The following is a 27,114-nucleotide window of genomic DNA, read 5'->3' on the forward strand; positions in this document are numbered from 1 at the left end:
GACAGAGGAGGTGTTACGTGCGTGAGACTTGAATAATGAATTTCTGCTTTTCAATGTCCTTATCACGTCATATGACCAGTGACTAATGACAGTTTAGACAACCTGGCGGAAAACAAACGTCAGAGCTTTATTCTCAGCGTCCATGATGCGCAGATGGAGCAGACTATTGTCCCACCTCTGCCGGGTACTACGTCGTATGCGTAGCCGGCGTTAGTGAATAACTGCCTTTCCTAAATTGACGTAACCAGACGGTGTAGTACCGAGCGGAGAGGAGATGCACACGGCACTCGAGTGAGGTAACTATATAAAAAACCCCATTTGTTTTCATTCACTCCCACAACATGGACACGGGTAGCGCTCGCTACAACGTGTGTATGTCACTAACCATCGTTGTGAACGTTGACTGCGGGAAATGAGTTCGCATAAGCTCGGGTGGCTTTTTTTGTAGGCTCTAGAGCTAATTTCCTGTGAGTCGTCCGCAAGCTAACGTTAGCTGCTGGAAGTGTTGCCCCCGTTTGCATGCTAGCGTTAGCATGTCCGATAGGGGCGACACAAACAAAAGAAAGGGGTTGGTTCGCTTTGAACTTTCGTGACGGACAGCTCACCGGTACCAGCTGTGAACACCGGCGACGAGTTATGTGCTGTTTTATGAAGCGGCGTGACGAGTTTGAACGCTGCGGTTTTGTCGCGAGGGGCTGGCTCGCGCATCGTGCATCGTTGCATTCTGAACACCACGTGCAGCGCTGAGTTCAGCTTCATCAATAATGTGGCGTGGCTCCACTGCTCTCCAGCATGGTTAACGTGGTTAAAATTCCGGTGTTAAAATGGGTAATATCCGTTGAGTGCACACAGCATGTGTGCAACCCTTAGCCATGAATTGTCCCAAGCATTTGTTGCGCCCTGTTCCTCTTTTTCATGGGTAACTTGTTTTTGGACGTTGTTGATAATTTTATTGCATTACTACTGTTTATCTTTTCAGAAATGTTTAGTGTTGTTATTGTTAGGATATTGCTGCAAGAGCTGGGTACTCAGTCTATATCCTTAAATAAACAATGTTGTAAACATGTTCAAACATTTTATTCCAGTGTTGTAATTTTTATCAACCTGTCCATCTTAAGGTGTCTTTTCAGTTAATCGAATTAAACGTGAACTACCTTATCAGATATCATACAACTTATTTATGTGCTTGTTTTTTATAATACTGGAATTGTGTGTATTGTTTCACTTTGTCTTTAATATCACATACTCATGTCCTGAATGATGTCACCGACATTGTGTTTTGATCTTGGCATTGTTGACTAAATAGACAGACAGACAGACAGACGACAAATAGACTGATATATATGTATAGATCACACTGTATCACATGTATGACTGTAACAGAACACAGGGTTGCATCAGGCATATCCTGGCTGAGGCAAAGTTATTGCTAAAAATAGGAGTTGGCAGTTCTTTGATTTGTCAGTTGTTTCAAGTCAACAAGGCTACAAAATAATGATATTTTATACAACACCCATGCTAAGATCAAGTATAAAACCTAAAATTTATACTGATCTGATCAGACGAACACTATCTACCATTTTGTTGTTTTTTTGTGTATGGCAGAATATTATTTAGGGCCTTTTACAATATGACACAATTTATGTTAGATTTGTCTAAAGGTAGACCAATTAGACAGCTGGGCCGATTATCCCTACTTTGAACCTTACAGTGCAAATCCCCCATGAAATTCACTGTAGCTTGCAGCTGCAAGTTTCTTTGAATAATTTTGCAAACATGATGTATTTGTTTTAGTGCTCACAGTGTCCACAATCTGTTGCACATGCAACACTGTTCCCACACTACAGCTGTTTGTGCTGACATGGCATTTTGAACAGCACCCTAAGGCTGTTTCCTACCATTAAGGGGTCTGTCTTGCGTATGAGGTTAAGTAGTCAAATAAATGCACTATGAATGACTTTAATGTTGGTATTCCCTTTATGTTGCATGTCTGAAGTAGAACCTACCAACAACTAGTAAAGTAGCACTTTGTTGTTTTTGTTGTGGTTGTGTTGCCTGCCTTAGTGTATTATTACAAATTGTCCACCTCCAGAGTATAATATCAATAGATAATTGGTTGAGAAGTGTCTTTAACAGGTATCAATTTAAAAGTATAAATTCCAGTACTGTTTTAGACTCAGACTAAAGCAAAATTGACAAATGGACAAAAAAGATGTGGGAAAAAAATGCAGACCTGTACTGCCCACATAACCACACACACACACTCACACACACACACAATGGGTATCTGGTCAGGTGGTTTATCCTCGACTTAGCTCCCCGAGTGCTTAAACACACAAACACACTGTGGCCTCCACCCTCCTTGTACAAATTAGTCAGTGGACTCAGAAAAATCCTCAAAACATCACCTTCTTAGTGCTGACCTGACCATTTGTATTAGTGTGGTGGGTGTGTGAACTGTTGTTGTTGTTGGCTGATTTCTATGTTGAGGTAAGCATCACTCTTGTGTTTTTGCCAAAGCGTAGTTGTATTTGTGTGACTTACAACTCAGCATATCCTGCTGTTTACTAGTGATTACTGTGATGAACATGCTTCCAGGCCACAGAGCATCAGTCATACAGCTGTGTCTCACTGCTGTGATCATGTGCTGCTTTTGTGCTGCATATTCCGCCCGAGCTGATGAATACAGGACTAAATATGGCATCTTCCATCAGCAACACTGACTACATGACTCAGTGGTGTCAGCCTACAGAACCTGAACCTGGTGTGGTATTACTTGTTGTGTAAGGGACTTTTATTTGATGATGTATGTGAAGTTCACGGAAGTTGCCGCCTGCTTGTATTTGCACCTGCATGTGTTATGGTAGCCTATAATCATAGAGTGGTGTACGTTATTTGTGGAACACTTCGACTTGTCAGCTTTGTTTTCTCAGTAAATTAATTTCACTCACACATATCACGAGCTCTTGATTGAAGCTGGACATTTGCATGACTTCTGTAGAATTGGTTTGACATCGTTTGTCCATTGATTTGTCTTTTTATGTCTTTTTATGCCGTTGACAACTGCTGTGTTGGGATCTACTTATATTATCTCCTCAATTTGTCTTCCTTTATTATCAGATCTGAGTTGATAATGTTAATGATGGTCAGACAGACTGTTTAAAGATAAAGGCTTTGTTATTAGTGTGACTATGCTGCTTGAGTAAGGAGATTTGGGGAGAACTACCACACAGCTCATGACAGATTACACTGAATGTCAGCTCTTGATCAAAGAGTTATTAGTTTAACCTGTCAAACTGACAGCCTTGATCATTGTTTTTTCAATCAGTGAGTGTTTTACAGTGTTGGTCGATATAAGGTCAGAAAATGGTGAAACATGTTAACTGTTTTTCCCAATCCTCAAAGAAACGCTGTTCTTTAAAATGTGTTGTTTTTAAGAACCACATAAAATCCATACAATACAAACATCCTAAATGTCATGTAAATTGTTTGTTACTCACAGGCTTGTAAAAGAGAAGAGAAACCTCAGGGAGGGATTCTTCTCGCAGGACAGACAGAGTCGGTGTCACATGTACAGGAAGTCTCTATGTGGACGGGAAAAGCAAAAAGAGAATGTATCTTTGTTAGGAGGCTGTATCAGGCTGATATTGATATTGGTAGACATTCAAGGCTGTGATATTGATATCACACATGATGAAGTGGTATCATGCCATCCCCAATACAGAAGCAAAGAGACCAGAACATCATTCACATTTAAGAAGCTGAAACAGAACTTCTTTTAGTAATACAAAAACACTCAAATCAGTTAATCAAGGGTCAAAATGTATTTGTTAATTCAAAGTCAGATATAATTAAACTCAGGTGTCTCCTCTTTTATACATTCTTGAGTCTCATGCTATGACAGCAGATGATTGTCTGGTTGGATTCTGCTACCATGTGCTGTGAACTGTGTCCATCTGCATGAATGCTCCAGGCCTTACTATAAAAAAGAAGAGGAAAAACTCCACTCATACATGCTTTTTTATTCTCAAGATAAAAATTACGCCACACTTAGTGCAGATTTTTGGTGATACAGTTCTATGGCTTATTAAGAGTATGGATGATAAAGGGGAAGCTTAAAGTATCTGATGTAACAGTCAGCAGGGTCAGGCTGGGAAACTGCTGGAAGATCTGTCATGTTTCAAGAGGTGCTAATGAAACTGCATGCACATTTTAAATGGAGTCGTTAAAGGTGTAGTAAAATACTTGATGTGAAAGAAAATGAACACGGTTCATGTGAAATGTGCAAGTTTTACCACAATAAGATATTATAATATTATTAGGACAGTGCTGATATCAATATATCTGCAATCAATAAGAAATTATAATTTATACCAATTGTAAAAAGTTACACTTATGTCATCTCAAAGATGTATATTAAAATATAGTTTGACAGTACATTCTGTCAAACTATATTTATTATTATTTATTATCATTTATTATTTTAAATGATAAAATTGATCCACTGAATATTATTGTGTAATGTTGTGAACATTTTTTGTGATATTCTGTGTGGCAGTATTCTATAGCTTTTGAGGCACCAAGTATTGATTTGTTGGTAGCACTATAGATTTTTATTTTCACGTTTTGCGGATTTGCACCAAAGAAAACAATCAATGTTTCAGTCCACTAGATGGTGCTAAGTGCTCACTCACTAGAGCTGTTGTGTGAGTATATCGCAATATCGTGATAATATTGCTACACACTACCCACTTAAAACTTGTGAAACATTATACTAAATGTGGTTCTGATACAATCCAAAACATAATTTTCCTGCTTGCGTTTTGTCTATAAACATCAGTGACCTGATGTCATTGCTTGAATACCAAAATAGACGCTGCTGCATTTTTGCTCACACCATTTCCCCACAGAATCTGGCTTAATACAGAGACGGATGTGTACGCTCGTTTGAGAATCATATGAAGCAGCTTAATGTCAAAGACTTGACCCCTTTAGCAGTAACAAGATTCCTGTTATCAGCAACATGGGAAAAGAAAGATAATGTTTCCAAGGTGAAGAGTGATTTGAACAAAGATTCAGCAATGATTAAATTTTTCATAGTTCCAAATCTTTCTATATTGTTTTGCTGCTTTTCAACTTGGGGATATAGCACATCCATGCTTTTGTGCTAGATGAAGCCAGACTGAATACTTTGCGAATGAGTAATCTGCAAAGAAAAGAAGGTTATTTAGATGTTTGGTTTATGTGTTATCAAGGTGTACTTTTTCTTCACACACACTTTCTGTCAAAAGGAATTAATTTGTTCAGGAGTTCATCAGGATCACTGCATGGGAAGCAAAAGAAAAACAACCAAGTATGGTGACAAACTCATTTTGCAGACTGGTATTATGAATCAGACAAATGGAAAGAGAATTAAAAAAACTTTGCCCAACCTTATGACAGTATCACACATAAATTCTCAAGTTGTAATGCCTGTCATGCATGAAATTCGTAAAAACATGGCTGCTGTGTGTTTAAGGTCACACCTCACATTACAAGTGGAAGCATTCAAGAGAGTATTTTTAATATGTTTTCCCCTAGTCCTTGGATTCACATTTTGTCAACCGTAGCACTGAATGCAACGATTCCTGTTCTACAATATCAAAGCAGTTCTAAGAAGGTTTTTGAGTGTTCCTCGCTAATTTCACTTTCGTCATTGAATGCACCTCATAGGAAGTGCAGATGTGTCTGCCTCTGTTCAAGCCACGTGTACCACTGTCAAATCACTTCTCTCTATTATTTGTCCACAGTGCATGTTTCAGATGAGTTCAAAAACCCACTCACACAGCAGCACCTGGACTGGGGGGCCAAGCAGGAGGAAGCATATTACAGTGAGTTACCAAGTTATTACATTTAATGATTATTTATTACCTCTGCCAAAGAGGTTCAGTGTCCTTTGTCTTTCTATGTGACTGACTGAACTGTAGCAGGATTACACGAAAGGTACTGAACCGATGTCTATTTAATTCTGTGGAGTCGTTGGTTGTGAGCCAAGGAAAAACCCATTAACTTTTAGAATTGATCAGATCTAACTGTGTGCATACAGGATTTATTTCTCTTCTTTTAACATATATGAGATAAGGAGCTTGTTTTTATGTTTTATGTGGATTTTCTATGAAATAATACAGAGGAAAATATCATAATCTGGGAATCTAAATAAGTACTTCTACTGTAGAGGGTATCAGACACTGTTCTGTTGTTGTTGTTCAATAAGGGCATAACAATGCCCAAAAAATACATAAAAAAAAGAAAAAGAATGTGTGTGTATGCTGGCTAATAAATTATACAAATAGCATAGAATTTAAATTGTATCTAATTGCAATTTGTGACTGTCATTCGATCTGCAATATCCATTTTTTAAGTCAAGCTTCAGTTAAATATTTACTATGACACTGATTTAAAACAGGATGGAGCATTCTGACACAATGCCACCTAAATATTTTTTTACAGTAACTTTAAGATGTTGACTGTTCTTAGCATGCATTACATTACTAATTGGCATAGACAATTGGACAATCTAAAATGGGAAAGGATTCAATTGCAGCCTTTGTGATTTGCAATTGTAGCGAATTGGAATTTTAATTTGAAAATGATTAATCAGTGAGCCATTATTCTGCCACAATCTGTGAAAAAGCAAGTTTTGAGCAAAATGGGACTGATTGTCAGTGAGAGGTTTTGTCTAACTGTGATTATATCACAGACAACTTAGGGAAGTTAGCTGAGATAATACACTGTTTTCTCCATTAATATAAAAGCAGTATGATTTCATACTAATAATAGAGCTTTTCTTGTTTCTCTTAAAAGCAAAGTACAGGAAAGATTCATATCAGGGAAAACACAGCAAGCTCTGTTGCTTCTTGGAGGGTGTGCCCCTCTTGCCCCAACCTATCTGTCCTGAGGGTTCATAGGTCACTGCTGTCTCGTGTTTATAAACAGTTTTGTCAACAGCCATGAAGTAGGCTTGTAAACCGCATGAATTGCTGCAGCATAGAGTCGGAACACCATCATTCACTCCGTGGCTAATCTTAATTTCACGCGGTGCTCATTCAAAGACACGCATCGGTAAGTGTCCTTGCTGCAAGTTTCTAGAAATATTTTAAAATGTGAAGGAAGTCATTGTTTGGAAGTGATGAATTGCTGCACATGGTGTATCCCTGATTATAGCATTATTGTGGCTGTCTTAATTCTTACTGTCTGTTAAGATGTTAAACAACCACAGTTACATGTCTGCACTGCCTGTACTTTTTGTTTGACAAAAAAACTGTCATTAAGTACTGATGATCATCCTCCACACAAGCTTGTGTAGGACTTATTTTTGCTAGTGCTATCGTAGAGTCATTGATCAGCGCTTTCAGCTGATGGTAAATAATGAGATTAAATGCTTTAGTTTTGTTTGAGAGATCATTGTAGATTTATAGATTGTCGCTTTTCATGCTTTATCAAATACAATATATTTTTTAGATTTATGTCTCTTGTTGATAGCTAGACAAAAATCAATGTACTCGTATTGCTCTTCTTTTAGTTTTTGTCGTCGTTGCTGTCACAAGCTTACAGTGTGCAATCTGTTGTTCAGCCATGACACCGCAGAGGGAGAATCTTCCTCCCTTTCTATTCCTTTACACCAGTGTTTGCGGTCTACACACAAAACAAACGTGTTCCGTCTTTTTGTGCATGCTGTATATATTGTAAAACATTGCTATCAACTTGACTCCTAAAGAGCAAAACCTCTGTGAATGTGTTCTTGTATTGGTATCTTTGTGGGGACCAAAAAGCTTATAAACCATATGGAGTAAGGACATTTTGGGGGCATTTCGGCTGGTCCCCGCATTCTGTTGACTCTTGAAAGGACTTTTTGCGGGTTAAGACTTGGTTTTATGGTTAGAGTAAAGGTTAGGCATTTAGTTGTGATGGTTAGGATTACGGTAAGGTGCTAGGGAATGTGTTATGTCAATATGTGTTTTAGGGTTATAATTGGGTTTAGGTTAGGTTAAGGGAATGCATTATGTCAATGATGTGTCCTCCGGAAGATATAAAAACAAGTTTGTGTGTGGGGTTTCTGACACGTTCCATCTCCGTTATTTGGTAGTATTCCTCATCTAACCTCTGTTACTCCTCTCCCTGTCCACCCCCTCCCATCAAGCATTAACCACCCACAGGCTTCACAAGAGACCTCATGAGGATCATTTGACTGGAATGGTATTGCAGCTTCAGGCTTTTTAGAGTTGTGTGTGTGGGGGCAATTTGTTTTACAATTCTCACTCACTTTTGCTTAGGGGGTTCAAATGTTGTGTTTGAATGTGCAGGTTTTTCATCCTACTTCACACTATGTTTCTTTATAACTATAAGTAAACCAATGCTGATGCTTTCACGCTCTAAGGAGTCAATGATAAACTCTGATTAAGTATTTTAGCATTGATCATTGACTAATGACATCAAGATTGATTAATCTGATACCAGTAGTTCAGTGCTCACACACTGACTCTGAGTAAAAGCTACAAGCTACAAATTGACTTGTCATAGTTCTTCAGCATTTCTTTCATTTAATTTGTGTATTTAAGTAATTGTACAATAAAATAGGCCATAATAAATGTAGTAATTTATCTTTAAAGCAGTAAATGACTCCGAACGGAGGCTATAAAGAGAATGCATTTGATACTTATCAGTTCATATTGAAAAGGATTTACAAAAAAGAAAGCAGTGAAAGTGTGCTGTGCAGCATTTCTCAATACTTTAATGCACAAAGGGATTAATAACTGGATAAACAAATTGTATTCAGATTTTATTCAGTCATGTGAAAGGACACATTGACATATGCAAGGAGTTACTTTAAGCACAAAGTATTCTTAAAGCAGCTGCAAGTGATGTTTTCTAACTGTTGTACTGCTACAGTGTACAGTGTGTAAAATTTTATAGCATTTATTGGTGAAGTTGCATGTTGTAGCTGAATAACTCTCACCTCACTCTTTCCTTCCAAGTGTGTTGTAGGAGAATCTATGTAGCCTTCATTTAGCTGGCTCCTTATATACATGTACAGTAAAAGGCTAATTTGGGTCTATGAGAAACAACTGTTCATATAATCCAGTGATTGTACACTATTTGAGTAAAAAAGACTTGGCTTTTGTAGTTTTAAAAGTCACATTTATCTCCCCTGGCGTGGAGCTTCTGGTTCTATTTTAAAATACATTTAACAGTGCCTTATGAGGTTTTCTTTTGGCATACCAGTCGGAAACTTGAACTTCGCTGTAAAATGTTGTGTAATTGGTTGCTTAAGCTGTCGTATATTGTGAGGTTTGATTCTCTCCATTCATTCTCACAAGGCCATATGTCTTCATCATCATCAAGTGATTGTTGTCACTTTACTTTTCTCTAACAGGGGGCCAAAAGCGAGGAGACAATGCGAGTCCACGTGCACACCAAGTTCTGTTTCCTCTGTGTGCTCACCTTCCTCTTCCACCAGTGCAACCACTGCCATGCAGAAGATCACAGCCATCAGCACAGTGGGCATCACCATAATGACCACAACCATGCCCACAGCGACCTGCAGATTTCTGAGGCTCCATACACGAAGGGACCCACTACATCGCCACAGTCCAAGACTCCCAAAGGAGACACTCTAGAGGAGGAGCAACGCTACTACATCCAGCAGCTTTTCAGGCGCTACGGTCAGAAGGACCGGCTAGATTTCCAGGGATTTCAGAGTCTGCTCTTTAGCTTGGGTCTGGGTGAGGTGAAGGTGGTTGGTATGGATCATGAGGATCTGGGTCATGACCATGTAGCCCATCTCGACGTGCTAGATTTGCAGGAAGGGCTTCACTCACACACATCCACCAACGGAGGCCATGATCATGGACACACGCACGGTCATCATCATCCACACCACAAGCCTGGCTCCCGCCATCTGCCCACAGAACAGGAACCCACAACGAGCAGTCAGCAGACGACTGCTGCTGGTCCCACTGCTGGTGCACCCATAGGGGATGGCCATAAACATGACGCAACGCATGATGACCATGATCACACCAAGGTAAAAGGTAGACACCATAAACATTCAGACGGACATGTGAAGAATGCACATGACAAAGAGCACAAGCATGAGCAGGTGCAGTCTGTCCATAGGGACCTAACTTCTCAACCTCATGATGATCATGACCACAGTGATCATGACCATGGTAATCAGGACCATGACCAGGAACCTCAACCTCATGATGATCATGACCACAGTGATCAAGACCATGGTAATCAGGACCATGACCAGGATCATAATCACGTTAATCAAGTACAGACCAGCACAGACATTCCTCCCATAACCCAAGAACAGCTGCCACCTCCAACCTCATGGCCGTCCCAAGACCCTCAGGAGTCTTCTACTCTAACAGAGAGTCGAACCAAGAAGCCCAGAAATCCATCACGGGTCAGAGGACAGCGAGGGAGAAACAAAACCCCTGCTACTCTCATACCTCCATCTGACAACCATAACCACAAACATGAACATGAACATGAACATGGACATGGACATGGACATGGACATGAACATGAACATGAACATGGACATGGACATGAACATGGACATGGACATGAACATGAACATGAACATGGACACGGACATGGACATGGACATGGTCACGGTCACGGTCATTCTCATAAAGATAAGAGAGAAGCTCCAGGAGAGCTTGACACCCCCACGTTGCCAGTCCCCATCGTTCCAGGACATCCAAGTGGATATTTACACCAGCATGAGGAGGTAGGATTTGTTTACACTTCCCATTGGTTGTTATCTGACATCAGGACACTGTGTTTAAGAGCAAATCAATAGGAATATTGATAGTAAATATATTTTAGTTTAGTGTCCTATTTGTGTTTAAAACAAAGATGGTAATGATGTTAAGAATCTCAGTAGTTGACAAAAATGTTGTAATGCTTTAGGTTTGCAAGGAATTAGTGTTTTCATTTTTTGTTATCACTTGACTTATTTTGACCAATTCATGTGGGCATCAGCTCTAAAACACTGTTAGATCTGCGGCCTTGGTCAAAGCACCAGCTGTGTTTACTACCGTGGTTCTCAAATGATCCAGCCTCGGGACCCACTTTTATCCCATGCCATTAACCCAAAAAAAATGCAGCAGTACACAAGTCTTTCATCCTCAGGCTGGGCAACATGGCCCAAAATTCAGTTATAGGCTGAGTGGCAATATACAAATTATATTGGTATTTTATGCAAATTGTGCTAAATGTTCAGTATTCAAACTTAGTGTCTTTGATTCACTGCTCTTTGTTCACTATTTGCACTCACTCGCTCTGTTCAATGTGTTATATAATATAGGTATTTTAAACCCTCTCTGTTACTCAGTCCATTCAGCTATAGTCACAATGAGTTACAAATGTAAAATCCTCAGAGTTTATTTTACTGGAATTTTGTAAAAAGCCAGAGGTGGCATGAAATATTATAAACGTGGCACCTCACAGTCAAAACCCTTGTTGACTGGAGTGTGTCCTGCAGTATACTGTCTCTGGAGATCAGAGCAGAGCTGTTGAATGTAACATCAGACTATACTGGTAAAACAGTTTTGCCAGGGTCATGAACCACCATTTGAGAAAGACTGGTTGACTATATGCACATATGTATGTACATGTATTGCATCTTTAAAGTGATACAAATCTTACAACAGATTTTCTTGCTCAATATTCAAAGATTTTGGTGCACTATAATCCCAATTTCCTACAGTTATTGGTGTGTTCCCTTCATACTTTCCTCTCGTTTCTTCTCCAGTGTTTGAACCTGACTCAGCTCCTCGACTACTACGGCCTGAGTCCTCAATCGCTCATCTCCCCCAGCCAGTTCACCTACCTGTGTCCCGCCCTGCTCTACCAGATAGATAGTCGTGTTTGCATCCGCCATTACCACCAGATGGATGTCGAGCAGGAAGCCTTGGAGTCTATCAATACTGGTAAGAGCTGAGTATCGTATTGACCCTTGACTGAAAAGCAATGAAGAAACACAATGAACAATTCATTTAAGCTAGTGCGAAACCATATTTGTTTAGAGCCCAGTCTTTAGTACCTGAGACCTCATGCAGGGTCCTGTCCCAGATCAGGCTGTAGCCTGCAGACAGAAAAAAACAAAAAGTGGCTGTTAGGTTATTGTTTTGTGTGTGTGTATGAGAAGATGATGAAGTACACCACGCCATTTTATGAGCACTGCTGAAAAATATCACATGTTCATTCATATCAGTGTCTGTAGTTGTAGAGGTTCAGTAGACACAACCTAGTCAGAAAAGAACACCTGTGAAATGTCTTGCCACTGATATGCTTGAATAAGTAACTGTGAAGTTTGTCGAAGAAAAAAAAAACTAAACCATAAGTCATTGTCTTTATCTGACACCATCGACCAGAGGGCACAGCTGTCGCGATAAGCAGGAAACCACAGGCATATTAACATTCATCACTGGGTTCACAAAAAGATGCTATTAAGATGTGTAAACCTGAGCTCCACTCAAGGGGAAGAGTGGCAGACATGCACAATAGCCCGTTTATTTGAACTAATCAAGCCATATTTTTTTTGTATTGATGATAATAACCAAGGTGAAACAAGAACTGTGATTATTATTATTATTTTGTGGTTGTGCATGCTATTTATAAAAAAAACACTGCCAGAATAAAGGAAGAGTAAGGCTAATGCTGAATTGAGTTTAGTTTAAGAAGTGAAGAACTGAACAACTTATTTATTTATGGCATGTTTGCTACAGCAACAGCACATTCAGCAAAAGTGACACAGTGCTGCTGTAAAGATAGTTTTCTGAGGCTGCAACAGGTTTTACATTTAATCATAGGTGTGGACTCTGCCCGGTGAGGTGAAAACACTAAGAGCAAGCAAACAGCAGTGAAGCTATAGCTTCCACAAAGAGAGAAGTGAAGAACCAAGATTTAAGTCCCGCTTGTAAATGATGCAGTTAAAACACAAAGTGGGGACAAAGGGTAAACACGGGGAGGTGAACCAGAGCAGGGACACTTCAAACCAGGATTACCTCTGGAGTGTGAGTCACACAAAAGTGTGAACACGTGTTCACTTTTTACTGCTGTCATGAACCGTGCTCTTTGATCTTGATATCCAGCAAGGTCTTCAACAGTCTCTTAAAAAGACACATCTGAATATTTTGCTTTACACTAGTATGTTTCCAGGTTTCATATGTCACTTGGCACAAGAGACACATGACACAGAGAGAGAGGAATGACTCCTTCTATAAGAATGACTCCTTCTATGAATCATTCAGCACTGTGTGTCCTTTGTATCAAATAATTTAATTAGCTCCAGCAGGGAGCAAGTGGTCCCATAATGACCATTTTCATATTGGAAAATGTAATTTTTGTGTCACTTTTATGGAAGCAACTCACTTGAAAAGAGGTGACAAAAGGTGAAAAGAGATTTTTCTTTTCTTTCCCAATAACCTCTTTTTTGTTTAATTTTCCAAGTCTCTGAATCACCATTAGAGTCCAAAAAGAAAAGCCAGAAATGAAGAAAAAAAAAAAGGCAGATAGAGATGAGCTATAAAGAATCAAGGTTGGTGTTAAATGCTGCTCTGGGACCCCACTGTGTTTTTAGGTTTATGACATGCAAATTATACAATCACAGTGTTTTGCAGTTAATGAGTTACAGGTCATGAAATAGAGCTTGTGAAGCCATAAAGAGCTCGTCACAAATCAAACACAACCAGTTATCACACGTTGTGCCCACACAACCATGGAAAAGGCTACAAATCTTTGCGCCTTAGAGTATGTGTGGGAGCCGGCCCACACCTGGAGCCAGAATTCATGGCGAGCCTGTTAAATAATCCATCTGACCATGCGGCATTTGCTACGTTGTTAGATTGTTATTACGCCTGTAGTGTAATTGGATTTTAGTTTCCATTTAAGTTATGCAAAGTGGGTAAGAATCTGTGGAGCTATCGGTGTAAACAATGAACAACATGGCAAGTGTGGGGTCATTAGATGTTCCGCACAAACTGATTTTATTTTAATTAGAAGTAGATTGTGTTTTTCCTATGACGAAAATATGTCTCGACTGCAGCGTTGCACTCTAGTTTGAATGGAATAGGACTGTCAAAACAGAAGGCAGTAGTTCAACTGTAATATTGGAGGATTTCCCTAAATGTACACTCTCTTAAATCTTTAATCATTGAACACTCATGACTCTCTGGTGGCACCTGTATCAATGAGCCTCGGGCAGCAGCGTGCAACCACTGAGACAGTCATAAAAATGGTAATGACCACGAGGAAGACATCAGGAACAAGTCAAGAGGGCAGGAACGACTCCTCATTAGTGGAAAACCAGAGGCTCTAGATTCTCCGCGTTGGTACACCAAGACTCATCCACAGGCATCACCACATGTGGCGGAGCTTCCTCTAATTTGAATCCTGCCGGCATCGATGAGGGAGCTCAGAATATTTGGAGTTGTTTTCGTTCTGGTCCTCACGCTTCCTCTTTTTGTGCTCCGCCAATTAGGAGAGCCTAAGCGACACCCAGGGCCCCCTTTTTTTTCTCCGAGAGCCACAGCTCAAAGGAGATGGGTAATTGGAGGGACAACACAGACCAGTGGGTTCCCTTCCCCTTTATTCTGTTGCATTATAACTGCCCTCTATCTCGCCACCGTAACCCGATGCCCACCTTCACATCTACACACTCGCGGAACCTCAACTGCATAAAGGTAATGAGACAGAGAAGTAGATGAGCTTACGTGAGTGTGAAGGACCTGATGTACTGTCTTGAGTGATACAGTTGCCTCTCAGGGTTGCACTGTGTTCCACATGATGCAGCAAATAAGAAAGCAGTCAGCTGTAGCATCTTTACTTCTGAGTGGCACAGTGAAAGTGGCTGTAGCTGTAAAAGGAGACGGTGAGGGCATATAAAGCTGAGAGCATATTTCTGCTCTCATAGAACACTTACACTGTACTGTATGGGCCAATGATGATGTGACAACAATTTGAGACCCAAAAACAAAGCACTGGCGTTTATGAAATATTAACATTAAACAATAGACCAACAGAGCTTCAAAGTTAAAACAAAATTTACATATAAGAAATGTCACATAGTTTTGCAAATACAAAACCAGGTTTGATGGCCTTAATAAGTGCAATCAGAGAACGTTGATCAGCTCATTAAGTTCTATTATGGTCTGTAGTGCCTTTAAAATAAGGTATTTAAAGGCTCATTAGGCATGATATTGTTCGGCATTATTGATCTAATATTCTATTATAAAATGTAAATCAAGTCATCTGAGATGAAGCTGGATTTTTACACCTCATCTGCACTCTGTTTCCAGTCTTTGGAGAATATAAACTGACCAATTACATAACTACAAGTGTTCTGCATATCATCTGACAATCATAGGGGAGTATGAGGCTGGAATGAACGGATTCTCTGGCCAAATGAAAAATGTTTGAGAGCGAGTTGACCGCGGATGTTGTGTCCTTCTGAAGGAAGTGTAACTCGTACATGCCGAGTTGATTCCATCTTCTTTCGTCCTCAGTTTTTTTGTGTTTCTCATCACAAAACATTGCGCACAAACCAGCTATTAACCGACAATGCCGACGGCCCGCCTCCCTGTTCGTCTGTATTCTGAAGTCACGTTAAATCACGAGTTTCAGCAAAGATCCCTGGGGAAATCCCTGGAATCTCCTCCCTGAAATGGTTTAGGTAAAAGCCAAGTGTGTCGCCCTGCATCTTAACTGGATCGTCTAGTCTGTGCTTTCTCATGATTAAAACATCAAACAAATCAGCTACAAAGTTTGGTTGTAGCCGTGGTCTCCCACGTTTTTTAAAATTGAGTCAGGTTTGAAAATCCTCGAATGTGGGGCAGGCATTAGTGACTGTAACAGCTGGGTGATGGGACAGCAACAGCTTGATTCAGTCTGTTTAAAGGCTGCTCATTCAGCCATTAGACATGTTTCATATTATCTCTTCACGAGCACCTGGAGTCATTCAGATGAGAAGAGAGAGAAAGTGTGTCTGTCAGTTTGTTTTTCTCTTTGACTAAATGATGGCTTTTGTCATTTTTGTTTATGTGAACTAAACTCGGTTAGTATGGCGGCACAATATATTGTTTCATTTGTAATCACATTCAGTCACCTCCCTTCCTAATTATTTTTACTTTAACATTCTTAACTCTTTAGAAAGGAAACTTGAAATTGTGTGAGAAACAGAAAAAAATGGATATAATACATCCATGGAAAAAAAAGTTTAATGGCAATGTAAAACATTTCTGGCACTTATGTTAATTCCCTAATGTGATAATGAAGCCTGTTTAATTTAATGCTCTGCCACCCCCTCTACGTTAAAAAAAAGATGGTTTACAATCATTATCCAAGTTTTTTTGTTAACAATTATTTTCCATACAGACATACTCCCCATCAAAATCACATCAATCATTCTAGAGTGATTCATTCGTTCAGAATGGAGCTAGTCAAGTCAATCTGCAGAAAGTCCCTGCATATCACAACATACGTCTCAACTCAATGGCAGAAAAATATAATATTGCACAGGGAAGAAAGGCAGTCGATCGCAGGGCCGACACACGGAGACAAACAACCACTCTCTCACTCACGCATTCACACCTACGGGCAATTTAGAGTGCCACATTAACCTCTGCATGTTTTTGGACTGTGGGTGGAAACTGGAGAACGCGGAGAAAACCAATGCACACACGAGGAGAACATGCAAACTCCACGCTTTTTGCTGCAAGACGACCATTTCCAAACAGAGCAACTAAAGTCCACAGATATCAAACCTAGGAAACTGCTAAACCTGTGTATTTGACATTGTGTCGAGTGCTACATTTACAGACGAGCAGCTGAGTGTGTTGTGATATGCCTCCGAAATAGAAGTCAATTGTCTGTAAGATGTGAATTGCATGCACGCTGTGTTTTACTCGATGGGTGTCCGATAGTGTAGCTGAATGTCAGCAGCCAAGGAGCCAGTATCACTTTAGCAAGCACACCAGTAGCTTTGTAGTTACACTGAATTTCATACTACATTAAACATTTTGTTCTCTGTGAAGAAAGAATCCCAAACTTTCTCTCTCTCTCTCGTGTTGTTTTGAAACACGTCCCGGACCTGACAGCCAAACTGACAGTTTAAATGATAGTGTACTTTTCTGATTTCTTCTCTTTTCTGCTTCACGTCTCATGCCTGCAGCCTTGAATGAAAAATGAGGCGAGCGGGATTCTGCTGAAATGTCACATCACACCTCTTGCTGTAGGCGTCGTGTCATCACAAGGACACACACAGATTGAAAACATTTGGAGCGTAGCTTCCTTCACATGTGACCAAGATCGGAAAAATAAAATAATGATAGTAAATAATGAAAGGGGAACAATATGGTGACAAAAGCAATGATGTTTGTTGTAAACCTGAACTATGTGGTATAAAAATGGATGGAGTCTACATGGGGCGACGCCACTGGTTGCAAAAAGAAGTCACTTTGAATGGAAGTCTATGGAGAAATGGTCCTATTTCTCACTTGATTCACACTGTCAGTAAACATTTCCATGATAAGGTTATAATGTATAACGTTCCAGATCTTTAATGGGGCAAGATGTCAATTACAGGGTTAGGGTTAACTTGAATTTATTGAACATGACGTTGGCCAAATTGTGATTCCGGAGGCTTCAGAACACGATTTCAGATTCTTGCCAATTCTATTTGGTTGTAAAATAAAGTAAATACTTATCTTTCATCCCTTTCTCTGTCTTCTTCAGTGTGGATTTGGGTCTCGGGCTTTGTGTCCATCACGGTCATCAGCCTGCTGTCCCTGCTGGGTGTGGTCCTCGTGCCCATTCTCAACCAGGGCTGTTTCAAGTTCCTGCTCACCTTCCTGGTGGCGCTGGCAGTGGGCACGCTCAGCGGCGACGCCCTCCTTCACCTGCTGCCTCATGTGAGTACACCAGCACATGATTAGTGTGTAAAAATACTTATTAGAGCAGTTGTTGTCTTTTCATTTGATGAAACTTGTGCCCTTACAGATTCTAAATGATCAAATTATTCCTTAATTAAAAAAAAAAATGCTACTCTGATTCAGCCAATAATGGAGATGATACCGCATCACTCACAACAACTTGTCATCATTAAGACAACGCATCGTACATTTGATCCAAAAATTATCCTCATCTTCTTTTTTCCCTACCCGTTATGGTGACAATATCAGTACGCAGCATGCTTTGTATGAATAAAATGTAAAAATAAATCAAGAAAGACATCACCATTTCTATATGATACTCCTCTGCTAATGTCCTCTTAAATGTCCTATATAAAGTTTATAAAGCGCCATGTTTCTGAAAACAAAAACACTTTCTCCAAAACTTAACTGGGATTACTGCATGTCACTGCTTCATTAAAAATAATTATGAGTGAGTGAGTGAGTTCATTATTTACTGTTTCATCTGAGCCATGTTTCAAGATATGAAGAAGGGTTTCAACTTTTCAAACTCCTCCTAAATTTAATTGATCAGTGATCAGTAGGGATCTATTTTAGGACCCGGCTATGTTCAAATGTTCACATCACAATGTCTCCTGAAACACTGATTATGACTAAAACAAGATGTAAAGATCAACCAGACTTACAGCAGCCATTCATGAGTTAATGAGTCTCTTGTTAATCAATTGATAAGTCCAACATTCACATTAATGTTAAATATCTCAGAATATAACAGTAATAGTCTATTATAAGTGCATCTGACACTGGTTTTTCGTACACACACAATCTTTTGCCATCTGCATTCCTTTTTTTAACTGCAGGCATAACTTCATTGCAGGCTGTGTACTCGCTATAAAAACAAATCCTAAAAGTACAAGATGGTATCTAAACCCAGCCTGAAGCTTGGACTAAAGTCACGTCGGCACCAACAACCGCCTCGTGTGTGTTTAATTCTGTTTCTTGTTTTCTCGTCTTTACCGGCACAGCGAGTAGTTAACGCTCATGCAGTTACGTTTAACGGCATGTGACAAAACTTTCAAACTAAAATTAAAAGATAAACGTGTTCCCTCCCCCTCTCTGTGGTTTCAGTCTCAAGGGCAGCACAACCACAGCAATCCTCACACAAACCGGGACACTGATCTGCTAACAGAATTTGACGGCGTTTGGAAGGGACTTACAGCGTTGGCCGGCATCTACCTCCTCTTCATCATCGAACACTGTATCGGCATGTTTAAGCACTACAAAGACCAAAGGGTAAGAGAGAAACGTGACCTTGCTGTCGACATTTGATGACGCTGCACCTCATAGCTGAGAACCACTGATACTCACAGTTGATACTGTTTTCCGCGTGTGCTCGCAGAGCGCGAAGAAGGCGAGCGAGGAGGGAGCGATTGGCAGGAAGTTGTCGGATCACAAGTTAAATCGTCGCTCGGACGCAGAGTGGCTGCACCTGAAGCCGCTCAATGAAGGTGAGAAGTGTTCAGTCATGCCCTCGAGTGGAAGTAGTCGTCCGGTTGCAAAATAAATTCCCATTTTGAATTCTTGAAGTTCACAGATGGCAACTGCAAACAGGCAGCTGTCAATCACACAGATGTGACATGCTTTATCTTCTATGTTCCTCCACATGGAAACACAATAAATATCATGTTCCGCTGACAAAGATCTGGAACCTGAAAGCGTTTGAAACCATTATCTCCTCAGGAAAATCTTGACTGGTCTGGCAGAATCGCCCTCTGGTGGCTGTTGGCAATAAATGATTACTTCCTGGTTAGACTCGCCCTGTAAACAGGTCGACTATGTCCACTTTTTTCATATAAGGTCCACGTGTGTCTGACTGGAACATCTCCCCTCTCTTGCAGACCCCGACAGCACGGCTGTCTCCTGTGACAACGGCTACAACGACACACAGCTCTCGGATCTCCAGCCACCCGACTCTCCCACCAACACGACGCCACTGACCCCTGCGCAGCCTCAGCAGGACCAACAGTCGCCCAGCAAGGAGGAGAACCGACATAAGGCCAAGAAACACAGTCACAGACACTCACACGGCCACTCTCATGGCGGGAACTGCCACTCGGACCAAGAGATGAAGGACGCTGGTATAGCGAGCATCGCCTGGATGGTCATCATGGGTGATGGCATGCATAACTTCAGTGATGGCCTGGCTATAGGTACATTTCTGCACAGGTTTACTCTGTAACTTCAGGAAGACTAGTTGAAAAAAACAGTTGTTAAACCGTTTTCTTTTCCTCTTTAGGTGCAGCGTTCAGTGCAAACTTGACAGGAGGCATCAGCACATCAGTGGCTGTTTTCTGTCACGAATTACCTCATGAACTTGGTAAGTGAAGTGCACCAAGAGCAAATAAACCAAACAATGCAAGTCATTTACTCATGACACACTGCAGCTTTGTTTGTTTTTGAATAAACATCTGCATTTATTTCGACACGAACAAAGCCCTTTAAGGTTGTCAGTCTCCTAATAATGTTGACAGTCAGAGTCTAAACAACTGGTTCTGCATAACTGCCCCACTCTACTCTCTTGAGACGGATCTTTAATCAGTCAGCGTCACACCATCATCTGTCCCCTGAAAGCCGTTAAGAGACAGAGTGGTGTCAATAATCGTCATTCTTCTCTTGAAAAGTGTGCCTCCCCTTTTTATGCCAGAATTATTGGCTTTTGTGTGACGGCAGTGAAATGGCCTGTCATCGTGTCTGTCAGTGAAGATGATGCACCACACCTGGCACGCTTTGTTCTACACAGTCAGAGTCAAAGAGTGCTACAGCTGCTGCTGCGTTCATTTGCATTCCAACATGCTCTCGCTCTCTCTCGCTGTGGATCATTTCGATTCAGTTTGATTCAGCGACAACTGTGAATAGTTTTGTTCTGAACAACAACTCTGCAGTCCTCTGCTCTGTGTGTGTCTTTTTCTTTTTTTAGTGTGTGTGCTGAAGACGGCCCGACAATCGGGTCATCCGTTGCACATCAGTACTAATGATGGGTCTTGTTATAGTGCAGTTTCCATAGAAGTCGATCCATAGAATAGTGTTGTATGCGAGGAAAGGAGGCGAAAGTGATGTTCAGTGGTACATTGCTGAGTCTTATCCTCGGGACAATAAAAAATAAAACAGTAATTTTGTGGATCAAGGCTCTCTGTCCTGGGCTCCTCCCACCAGATGAACATGGACAGACACACCCAGTCCATATGTAACGGATGACTCGAGGCAATCGCTCCATCTCTGTAACACACTTCACTGATACTGATGAGTTTTACTTCATTAATCTGCCAACTCTCTTTTAGACTCTTGCCCTGCAGCGTAGACAGTTATCAGTGTAGTAGAACCAGCCAGATTTCTCCAAACCTGGAAAATGAGCCTTGTGGAAGTTCAGTTCTCCCTCAGATTACTTGATTTATGTTATGCTAAAAAAAGGGTATTATATTCAGTAAGGCCTAAATTATTCTGCCTCCTTTGGCTTTTAAACTGCAGTACGTAACTTTTAAATATCAACATTCAAACCGTTAACAAGTGAATTTGCACAATGCAGTGTTTACTTGTTTAAATCAAATGCAGCAGCACCACAATGAGTGCAAATGAATACTAGGGCACGTTTGTGATTTTACTGCCCTCTAAGGTTAAAAAGCACAACTATAATTTATGCAATAGTGGTGGGAAAATCAAATTCTGCTTAGGGCCTGAAAAAGGCTGTGTTCGGCCCTGTCTATGATCATATAAAAATGATGTTTGCTTTGGGCTTTGATTTGAACATTTTTGTTCTTAATCCTTATCTTCACTCTCTTGTGCTGTTGGAGTTTCCAGATGGTAAACTGATTTCCAAGACACTGTGTGTAATTTCACACATCCTGCTGATTTCGGCGAACCTTTCTCCCCCCCCCCAACCCCCCGAGTAGCACTCGCTACTGTGCCTTCATCCTCGTCGGGCCACTCGTCAGACGAGCCCAGCAGTTTGACAAGTGCACCTCTCGGCTCCTCCTGAACACAAAAGCCGTCACCCGACTGGCAGCTGGATGCCAAAGATGATGATTATGAGGCTTCTTTAACCACCCGGAGTGAAGCTAATTGGCAGTGATGTGTGTGTTAATTGCGGTAGATGAGGCGGTGGCAGGCATATCTGACGGGCTGGAAGTGGGGAGGCAGAGAAACGTCACAGTGTGTTGAGGAATTAAAAAAAAAACGTTGACGTGAGTTGTGTGCAGACTGTCTGTCTTTAACTTCACCCCCCCTCCCTTTTTTTACCCGTTGCTTTGATTGATGGATGAGAGTGAAGCGGTTAAAATATTCATTGAGGTAATTAGCAAGGAAAAGAGGCCACTTGTTACAAGGTGCAGGAAATGTAGGCCACCCCTTCTCTCTATTCATCTCTGTTTTCCAAATCGAGGGCGTTTCCGCTGAGACTTGGGCTTCTTCCCGCATTTGGCCTGGCAATGATTGAAGAGGGTAGAGAGGCGATGGCGTGCATATGTAATCATAAGTGCATCAGGGGCGACTTTAAGACATATTTCTTAGAAAGAACTTTTCCCTTTTTTTTGTCGCCACCTTCTTGAAGATAGATAGCGGCGGCAGGCGCGTGGAGCAGAGTTTGTTTTGAACAGGTTCTCCTCATCACCGAAAGGCAGAAGAGTCAGAAGTGACTAAAACACACACAGTGTGACATGTGCCAAAGCCTCTCACCAAGGACTTTATGATGTGCAGCAAAGTGCATGTCACTTTGCAAACTGTAAACAGAAATTGGACACAGAGCTGTCACCGCTGCAGCAATGCACTCTGTGACTTTTACCTTTAGTAAAAATATAAAAAAGAGAGAGAGAGAGAGAGAAGCTGCAGACGTGAGCATTGTATGTTGGGATCCAGTTTCCAGACGGTGTCAAAATAATAGATGGATACACTGAAATTGCTCTAATGGTGTTTGAATAAGTGTGTGTGTGTCTCGTGTGCGACAGGTGACTTTGCGGTGCTGCTGAAAGCCGGGATGTCGGTGAAGCAGGCAATCGTCTACAATCTGCTGTCCGCCCTCATGGCCTATGTTGGAATGGTGATTGGCACAGCTGTGGGACAGTACACACACAATGTCACCAACTGGATCTTCGCCATCACAGCCGGCATGTTTCTGTATGTGGCTCTGGTGGACATGGTAAGTTGGCGCGGTGGGAGCGATTCCCCCCCCGACAACGTCGGGTTCAAAGGGGGCAACATGTAAAACGTGTGAAACTGTGGCCTGTAGCGATCATATTGGATTCTACATTACAATATAAATTCATAAATATCTTAGAGTGTCACCCTCCCAACACTTGTGGCGTCTGTGGGTTGCCAGAGTTTCAGAAAGGTGAGTGTTAGCGCTGAGTTTGTTCACATTCACATACCATAACTGACACTAAGTGACAGTGTGTCTGCTCCGAGTCACAGAAAGGGAGAATTATCACATGATGTGGCAACTATATAGTACAACAGAGTGGATTAGCTAACCTTGGCTGAAATTGCAGCTGAAACTTTATACAGTTATAGCACGACTACACTCAACTCTCTTTTTTTGGGGCTTTTCCATTAGCAATAGTACCTGGTATCTGGTGCTTTTTTTTAGTACATGATCTGCCAACAAAATTTCTGTCTGGTGTATTTAGCGACAGCACTGCCGAAAGCTGCCAATCGTGAGCCAAATCACAACCTGTTCAGCCGTATTTTAGGTCCATTTCTCAGGACTGCAGTCTGAGTCTGAGCTCCGGTCATGCAGGAACTAATCTGATTCTAAGGACTCAGTACACCGAAGAGTCCATCACTAGTTTGTGTTGGGTTGAGGAGGTACCATCAAAACTACGTGCCTGATACCAAACCAAGTGTAGTCGAACTGTACAATGGTAAAGCGCCATTTCTCGGCATTTCTCACCCATTGCTACAACCCACATTGTTTGACATACTCCTCTGGCAACCTGGGTGTCGAATTCTTGCAAGCCACGTTATTGGGTGGGCGGTACAACTCAATACATGAGCAGGCTGAGAATTTAAATTTAAATTGTGACTGCACCAAGCCAGAATTAAGATTTGTACGTTTCCTCAGTCTCTGATCTGATGCAGCACATTTCTTACATAATGTACCTTTAACCTTCCTCACACTCACACACTCAGTCCTCTTCTCTGCGTCCTGATTTTTCATGCTAATTCCACAAAGTCTGTCAGCTGCTAAATGTTTGTCTCCCCCGTAGCTGCCAGAAATGCTCCACGGGGACAGCGAGGACCACAAGCGCTGTCAGCTGGGACACTTTGTCCTGCAGAACCTGGGCATGCTGACCGGGTTCAGCATCATGCTGCTCATCGCCATCTTCGAGGACCAAATCGTTTTCGACTTTGGCTTTTAACAGAGGGGAGCGAGGGCGGAAAACTGGCCGGATGTTTTGCCGCCGCTCCTCTGTCGCCTTAACTAACACGCTTTGTTTGCAATGTAACGGGGCCCAGTCATGCATGCGATGTGAGTCTTGATCATGAACCGTGCCTCCCATTTCTAACGGTGGTTTATGCATATCCCATGACTCTGCTTAGTGATGTTTACACTCGCCATCTTGTCTCCTCCATCACTTCCAGTCTCTGTGTTGCTTTTAGGAGCGAGGCTCCACTCCCAACCACACAAAAGCCGCCACATCTGCTCTTAAAAATGCAAACTTTGGAAAAAAAAAAATGAAGAGCTCTGGACAGTCAGGTGGTGCTGGACCCAGCGTCTCACCACCTGTCCATCATCATCATCGTCACCACCTGTCGCATGTTGTCGTCGTAGCCGTCCATCTTATCCGTGCCGTGCTGTCGTCTACGTCTTCACACATCTGTGTACGTCACTTGTCTCTGTCTTGTTTGACGTCACCACGATGCGTCCCGGACATGTGGCGCGTGTGTGTGTGTGTGTGTGCCACAGCTGCACTGCTCGCCATCGCAGTGTTGACAAAGAGACGCAGACCTAGCGTCTGCTTGCCAACACATCTGGAATACAAACTTTAGCTAAACCGAGAGAGTGTTCCTCTGAATTTCCCACATGGCTCAGTGTTATTTCTTTAATGCTGCAACTTTCCCCCAATGTATTACTTTTCAGTTGTTGTCTAAATAGACTTATTATATTAAAATCTAGTTCATAGTCATAACTAACAGCTGCCAAAGCATTTACTAGCCTTTACATTACTTTTTTTTTCTTCCCAGACATCAAATGTCTGTCAATTTCTTTTTTTTTAATGGTTGACAATCTGTTGCCAAGTACGACACATCCGTTATTATTTTCTCTCTTGTTTTGAGAATCACAGCAGCTTCAAAAAAATGTGAAGGACTAGATGTATTACTTATGTTCATCAGGAAGTGTTGTAGTTTACTAGATTATTATTCAGGATCGCCTCTTCCTGAAAGGTGCTCTGCATTTGGACGGTCCAAATAGTACAGCAGTACGTGTAGTATGGTAACCGTAGAAGGCGGAGTTGTCACACCCGATACAGGTATCAGGAAGTACTGTAAATACGTGAGGTCTTTATCGTGTCAGTAGCTTAGCGGCTCTGGAAGTTCTTCTGTCAAACAATCGTCAAACTTCCCGACAGCGGATCAGAAAAATACACTGTGTGCTTTTGCCTCAGCATGTCCCCCGCACTTGAAATGTCAAATACATTTAATTTTAAATTTGTTTTTTTTTTTTTAACGAGTATTCCTCGTGTAAACCGTGTCAGCGCTTGACACTAAGCCCCTCCCCTTCTCCTCCCCACATCCGTGACATTCCATTGGCTGTGGTGCGGCTCACATGCTAAGCTAGCCAGCCTAGCCTAACCTGGGAAACGCGTGTCTTCATTTATGCTGTCACTGTGTGACATCCGTTGTCTTATGTCTTTAACTGGCTGTAAATCATTGTCAGTGATTCTGAGGTTTCATGGATCTGACTGAATCATGCATGAAGCATGAGTGGAAGGGTACAGACATTATTGTCTTGAGTTTTTTTTCTTTTCTTCCTTTATTGACAACCTTTGTTACTTTTAAATGAAGTCTGTGTGTGAAGATCGCGGCGTGTTCTTTGGGGCATAGCGTGTGTCAATCACGTTGGGAAACTTTCTTTGGGAAAAAGTAAATGTGAAGGTGGCAGAATATCGGTGCTTCGAAAATGGGACTCTTGAACTCGCGTTTATGACGTGGGAAGTTCTGAACATGCCAAGTACAGAGTGCAGGCGGAGGAAAAATAGTCCATTTGGAAATGTTCTGTCTAGATCAGGGTCACACTGGATACAGAAGACGCATTATTGCATGACAGAACGTCTTTTTTTTTATATATATATATATATATATATTTAGGCACGTGTTAACAGATTAGAGCAGCCACACTCTCCACGTGAGATGTGCTGTTCTTGTTTAGAAAACAGTTAAGCAAAACTTTTTTTGACAAACGCAACACATCCTGTTCACGCTTCAGACTCGAGCTTTTCAGTTCCCCTAAATCCGTTCATACTTGCAGCATGGACCAGACGGAGCAGCTTCCGAACAGTCCCGGCATTTAGTTATGTACGTACAGAGGCATATTTAAAATTCTGTTATTTTTGGCATGTTCAGAAGGTAAACTGTATGTAAAACATACAGCTATGGAAAACACAAGCCCATTGGTAAGCACTGTATATCACATATCATCACCAGTCTTCTTTATCATTTACAGACGTTGACCTAATTTTGTCATTTTTACTACAAAACTTTTTTTTTTTAAACCTGGCCTGAATGTAAATTCACTCTGTGAATTCACATGTGAATCATTTAGACAATTCACATTGTTCATAATGACTTTGTTACTAAACTGTCACGAAGGATTGACACCCAGCGAGATTCTATGCCCCTCAAAAAACAAAGTGTCTTCACAGTTTAATGGGAAACAAGCTGTCCGTAAAAGTAAATAAAAAATGAAAGTCTGTGGTTGTTTGCATATTTGCTTTTGTTGTATGTTCATTTGTTTAGTGATCTGGATATAAACTGTAAAATGTGACATCCATGCTGTTTGCCTGTTTGTGCATTCTCTCCACTGTGAGAAGAAAATAAACTCCGTAAAAGATCTCCAATCTTTGTTCCCCGATGTTTTTTTTGTTTATTTTACCCCCCTATA

General features: G+C 41.2%; 1 protein-coding gene across 1 annotated transcript; it reads left to right on the forward strand.

Moving 5' to 3' along the window:
- Nucleotides 1-181: 181 nt before the first annotated feature.
- On the forward strand, nt 182-26,316 carry slc39a10 (solute carrier family 39 member 10). The gene is made up of 12 exons (XM_044017551.1): nt 182-296; nt 5,790-5,870; nt 9,413-10,535; nt 10,638-10,780; nt 11,807-11,984; nt 17,788-17,963; nt 19,092-19,256; nt 19,363-19,471; nt 19,862-20,173; nt 20,260-20,340; nt 22,961-23,151; nt 24,218-26,316. The coding sequence occupies exons 2-12, from the start codon at nt 5,793-5,795 to the stop codon at nt 24,368-24,370; spliced, it is 2,709 nt and encodes a 902-aa protein (XP_043873486.1). The 5' UTR covers nt 182-296; nt 5,790-5,792; the 3' UTR covers nt 24,371-26,316.
- The last annotated feature ends 798 nt before the right edge of the window (nt 26,317-27,114 follow it).

This window comes from Solea senegalensis, linkage group LG2, assembly GCF_019176455.1.
Source record: "Solea senegalensis isolate Sse05_10M linkage group LG2, IFAPA_SoseM_1, whole genome shotgun sequence".
Classification (NCBI taxonomy): Eukaryota; Metazoa; Chordata; class Actinopteri; order Pleuronectiformes; family Soleidae; genus Solea; species Solea senegalensis.

Excerpts from the sequence above, each read along its gene's own strand:
- slc39a10 (XM_044017551.1), top strand. The coding sequence starts at position 5,793 with ATGTTTCAGATGAGTTCAAAAACCCACTCACACAGCAGCACCTGGACT. Across the intron at positions 19,472-19,861 it reads CCTGAAGCCGCTCAATGAAG|ACCCCGACAGCACGGCTGTC; the intron begins GTGAGAAGTGTT and ends CCTCTCTTGCAG. Across the intron at positions 20,174-20,259 it reads CAGTGATGGCCTGGCTATAG|GTGCAGCGTTCAGTGCAAAC; the intron begins GTACATTTCTGC and ends TTTCCTCTTTAG.